The sequence below is a fragment of the Polyodon spathula genome, unplaced genomic scaffold (assembly GCF_017654505.1).
Source record: "Polyodon spathula isolate WHYD16114869_AA unplaced genomic scaffold, ASM1765450v1 scaffolds_3544, whole genome shotgun sequence".
Classification (NCBI taxonomy): domain Eukaryota; kingdom Metazoa; phylum Chordata; class Actinopteri; order Acipenseriformes; family Polyodontidae; genus Polyodon; species Polyodon spathula.
In genome coordinates, this window is record NW_024475004.1 from 1 (window position 1) to 5404 (window position 5404).

The 5404-nt window shown below is 41.7% G+C and overlaps 1 protein-coding gene across 1 annotated transcript; it reads left to right on the forward strand.

Moving 5' to 3' along the window:
- Window positions 1–53: 53 nt before the first annotated feature.
- Window positions 54–5017, forward strand: LOC121312097. Its single transcript, XM_041244112.1, has 6 exons — window positions 54–1074; window positions 1155–1273; window positions 1582–1735; window positions 2503–2627; window positions 2939–3128; window positions 5004–5017. Exons 1-6 carry the CDS (start codon window positions 87–89, stop codon window positions 5015–5017), a joined length of 1590 nt encoding a protein of 529 aa, XP_041100046.1. The 5' UTR covers window positions 54–86.
- The last annotated feature ends 387 nt before the right edge of the window (window positions 5018–5404 follow it).

A 5404-nucleotide genomic window follows, 5' to 3' on the forward strand; every position in this document is an offset into this window, starting at 1 on the left:
TCTTCTTATTGGCCTGGGTCTTGAGGCTCACACAAGCTTTTGCTTCAGCTCATGATCCTCTGCAGAACGAAGCAGCTGCGAATTCCATGTCAGGGACAGGAAACTTGGATCGTGGAGGGAATTTGAGCTTGCTTACTGGTTTAGCCATTCCTTATACCGAGGACGTTTTTTCTGAACAGGATTACTTTTCAACAAATGGAAAAGGTGAACTTTCTAAGATTGCTGATTATTCTGCAGATCAACAGCTGCAGTCTCTTGATCCTGTGTTTGCTGAGACTGAATCTGATGCTGCAAACTATGGGCTTTTTGATTTCAGCCAGCATTATAGGTATGATGAGGATGCACTTGAACAGCCTATCTTTTCCAATCCAGAGAGTGACTTCAATTCTGATTTGACCAAGAACTCTGTCCCTTTAGTTGCTACTGATTACCCTGTAGCTTCAGAATCTGAAGGTGATGTGGAACATGTACGCTTTACTGATCAGAGTAATGACCCTGATGTTGACTTCCCTGAAGTCTTTGCATATGCTAATTTAGTTACTTCAGCTAAAGAGAATGTGTCCAATACTCTAGCGACAGAAATGCATATAGGTGAACTTGGCAATGAAGAGTTTGACAACTATACATCTGGTACCTACTCTGAAACCTTAGGCTATGATTTTGCCTCGTTTTTTGCTCTTTCAAAGGAAGGTAGTGATTCTTTGCCCCCTGAAGATGTAGTTACTGGTGACCTTACTGGAGTGCATGCAGCTTTTGACTGCTCTGTGCTTACTGATATAAATCTGGAATTGTATGAAGCTGTCAAGATTACCAGTGCACGCAAGTTTCCTAATCTCTCCAGAGGTCGCGTATTGCCAAGCAGCGTCTATGATGCCTCTATAGGACCCTACGGTGTCTTCAATCTACCTATTGAGATCCCAGGAAACCCTCCTCGCTGTAGCACAGCGGCACTGGCAGATCCTTCTCCAAAAAGTGAAAGCGGGCCAACCTCTCTGGTTTCGGCAACTACATGCGGTGTTACAGAAATGACCATCAAATTGTTTGGTGGAAGGCTGACAGACCTCAAAGTGCGAGGTAAGGGTTCTTGCTTAGCCTGGTATCTGTTTTAATTCCAGAAGAGGCAAGTCTCACTGTACTACGTTCTTCCCCCACAGTCTCCTTTATACTTGTTGAAGTAAACAAGATTATGCAGAGGTGCAGGTACAAGGTGTTGGAGAAAAATGGAGTTGTCCGCTTTACAACTGACTTCAAAGGTTGCAATGTGAAAGAACTGGTAAGATTTAGATTCATAATTTAGTCTGATACTAAGCCCTAAAACATTAACTTGTTGGCCTTTGAAGTAAATGCCTGTACACTGCTGTTAAACATAATAAATGTACAACTAATTCAATTTCTTAAGTTAATCTATTTTGGCATAATTGTGTTTTATATTAGAACTAATGCTAATAGTGTAACTACAGAGCATCTACTTTAAACTCAATTGGTCTTTATTGAAACTGTCTGCTGTAGTCAAAACATTCGGTCATACAGGTGCTGACTAAAACATTCCCATTCAACCAGACTTCTTACCTTTGCTTGCAGGGTGGGCAATATGTCTTGACCCTAATGTGGAGAAACAAATATGTGAATATGTCCTGTCCAATTCCCACACCTGATAGACCTATTACAATCTGTGGTGACAGAAGCATGACCATCAAACTCCCAGCTGGACCAATAGAAGCACTTCGTGTAAAAGGTGAGCTGTTCCTGCCTGGCAGGAACCAAATGAGAACCTGCTTTGGAATGTACTCTGTAAAACCAAAGAACTTGTGATGCATTTTATATCTAAACGGCATGTGTGTAGTAAAATAGACGTGTTCTATTCCTAAGCAGCAGTATTGATACGTAATTAGGTGTGACGTTAGTGTTTTTAGTCATTTGGTACTCTAAATAATTGTTAAACATTGTTTACTCTGTGCTGTGTTTGTAAAGTATACTGTTTAGATTTTAAATACTAGCCCTGTTAAATGCATACACATTTAAAAAGCGTTACAAATTAAACACTTCCAAGAGTTTACAAAATAAACACATTATAGAATTATTAAACGCAGTGACATGTTTGAAAAGTGTTACAAAGAAGTGTTTCAAAGTTAAACCCTCAGTCTTGGTTTATGGGCGTTTGCTTCCCAATATAGCTTGTTGCAACTACTTGTATTTGAAAGTGTTACATGTAGGCTACTTGTTTCAAGTAGTATATGGCTTTGAACATAAGGACTATAGCACCCCTGTACAAAAGTAATTTGGATCTGTTGACTTGTGTTGTGGTCAATCGTGGGATCTGTGGGTAAGATGAGGTGATGGATTTTTTTTATTTATTTTTATTTTAATGCTTGGTAATGATTCTGAGTAACTAAACAGAAGAATTATTCTAGTCGGTTTCTGTACACTGTTAATGTGAGTGGGTGCACCCATTGAAAAAGCTGTGTAATGGGGGAGATCTCACTAACTTTCTTCCAATTGTAGATAAATTCAACAAATGGGTATCCATTCACAAAGTTGCTGTTCAATGCAAATATCAACTGTTGAGTGATTCAGAGGGAAGGATCACTTTCACTACTTCATACAATGGATGTCACGTGAGGAGACTGGTATGTGTATCCGGCTTTCCACCAGTATAGAAACATTATGCTCCGTATACAGCATGCATTGTAACCTAGGATGAATGGACCAATCCAGTATTTCACCTGTGTGCCCATACAACATGATCTGTTAAATATATAATGGGTTTATTCAGCTTGTTGCCTAGTTAAATATTGGAACTGTTGTACTCAATGTGCCTGTTCACTTCAATATGAAACTAGAATAGCCTTTCTTCCCATAGGAACAGGATAATGTGAAGATTTTAAACTCCAGTGGTGTGTGTTATTTATTTATTTTTTACTTTTCTCCCCCCTCCTAGATGGATCGTTATTTCTATAACCTCTACTATCAGATTGCTCCAGGGAAGCTAGGACAGACACTCATGTCTTGTAGGACCGGAGTTAATGTTGCAGTCCCACCTGAAGAGTCTTTGCCGTCTGTGTTTTGTGCCAAGTCTGGCATGATAATCAGATTGCCTAAGGGAAGTCTTAACGCAGTCAAAGTGAGAGGCGAGTTGCATCTATGTTCCTGTGATGGGAATTCTGATACTGTCAACCCAGCCCTCCTTGCCAATCTTGATGTAGAAAGTGAAGTTGTAAACCATTTCCATCTTCAATTGCATAAAGTTCTTGGCATGTTGGCTATAACTGGAGTAATGCATAGTTTCTTCTGAGTTCTGTAACAATTGATTTCTTGTAGAATCACGTGTATTAGTTCTAAAACATTAACCCTCGAGCGGTCCTTGTCCTTTTAATATGCGTTTTATAAAAACTTCCTTTGCTGGAAACTTTCATGGAATTGCTTGTCTTCTGCAGATGGCTTTGGCAATACAATACCTGTCAGTATTGTTGCCAAGCAATGCAATTATCAACTCTTTCAAATGAAGACTGGACACATCTTGATTTCCTCATTCCAAAGCTGTCAGGTTGAATTTGTGGTAAGAATATTAAATTATTCCCCGCCTTCGCATAAGTAATGATGTTCTGAAAAAGTATAGCATTATACATCCCCATGTGTTGCTGCAACTGTTTTAAATAACATACCTGTACTCTGGCAGTTTGCAACATCAAGGCGGTAAAAACACGCAAATGTCTGACTACCTGTCCAGGTAGCAGCATTGCAAAGCTCATCCAAGGAAGTGCCATGGAAGAGAGCCCACAAAATCGCATGACCCCTGGTGGAATGGGCCGTAATGTTCCCCGGCATGGGGGAGTCTGTCTGTTCATACGGCAACCGTATGGCATCTGACACCCAGTGTGCTAGACGCTACTTCGAAAGGGCTTGACCTCTAGAGCAGAACCCATAGCAGACAAACAGCTAGTTGGACTGTCTCCAGGATGCTGTCATATCCAGGTAACAGCGCAGAGCTCAGACTGGGCAAAGCGTGTGCTGTCTGCGATCCTTCTAAAACCACTGTTTGGTTTTATGAAGAGACCACCTTTGGCAAAAAGGCCGGGTTAGTTCTTAATGTTACCTGTGAGTCATTACTAGGGATGCACAGAATCCAGGATTCGGTTCCGGATTTGGCCCGAATACCTACTTTTTGAGCAGGATTCGGATTCGGCCAAATACTTGGGATTCAGTTCACCGAATCCTATCTGCCCAGACGCATGTCCATTTTAATACATGCCTCCGATGTGTGCAGTTTTGCTTTTAAACAAGACACGACTCTGGTATCAAATGTAACTTTTGTATCTAATAACAAGGACACGTTTGAACTCTCTTGCAGCTCTTTACTCTCTCAATTACTGCTGAATGCAAACAAACCTGTAATATACAGTAATGGTAAACTGTTGTAGATGTTTGTGCTTTGCCTGTCGTGTTATAAAAAAAAATAAAAAATAATTCGGTGCACAAATATATTTTGTAAATTGTAAATTTACAACTGTCAGATGTGCAAGTCGTTGTTGAACAATATGCTTTAGTAAATTACATTTTACGTTATTGTAACGTGCCAATACAAGTTGAACCATTTGGGAACTTCTGTGTCAATAAACGTGGGTTCTCTTTCAATTAGAAAATAGCCATCAACTAATGGGTATCGCAGTCGGGTGATAGGATTATGCTGAGCTTAATATAAAAGCTGCCTTTAGGCCTCCGTAGCTCTGTCAACACCCGCACCTCGGGTGCTGAATAACTATGCAGAGCGTAGGAAGCTCAGCCTCTTTTGCTTTCAGCTTCTGATCGGGATTGAGCGTAAACTATTTGTTGTTCTTATAACACTCATTTAATAAAATTCAGTGTTTGTACCCTCCGTTGCCTTAATTGTGCATGGGAAGCTGATGGCTGCCCCTTTCCCCGGGTTTATCTCACTGAAAAAACTCTGGTTATTTTTGCCGAGCATGGGCCGCATATCACTAGGCTCTGTTGATTTTTGCCCCTAGTGAAGGCCAGGTGAGCGCAGGCCGCCTTGGTGGTTTATGTAGACGACCACTGTCATGTTCGTCCAGATCAGCACATGTTTGTGCACTAACTGCTGGCGAAAATGAGAGTGCGCTAGGGCTACTGCTTGCGCATATAAATACACAAGAACTGCTTGCTGCCAAGGTCCATTCCACTGACCACATATTCCCCTCCCATTCCAGACGCTCCCAGCCCAGTCTGGAGGCGTCCGTAGTGACAACTTCCGTTCTGTGGGGGAAGCCGAGGGGAGATCCGAGGCGCAGGTTGCCAGGGCAGAGCCACGACTCCAGTGTCTTTCGGCATTGTCTGGAAACTCGCACCAGCTGGTGTCGATCGCGGACCGGGTGCACTTTGAGCCCATTCACCCAAGCCTGAAGTGGGC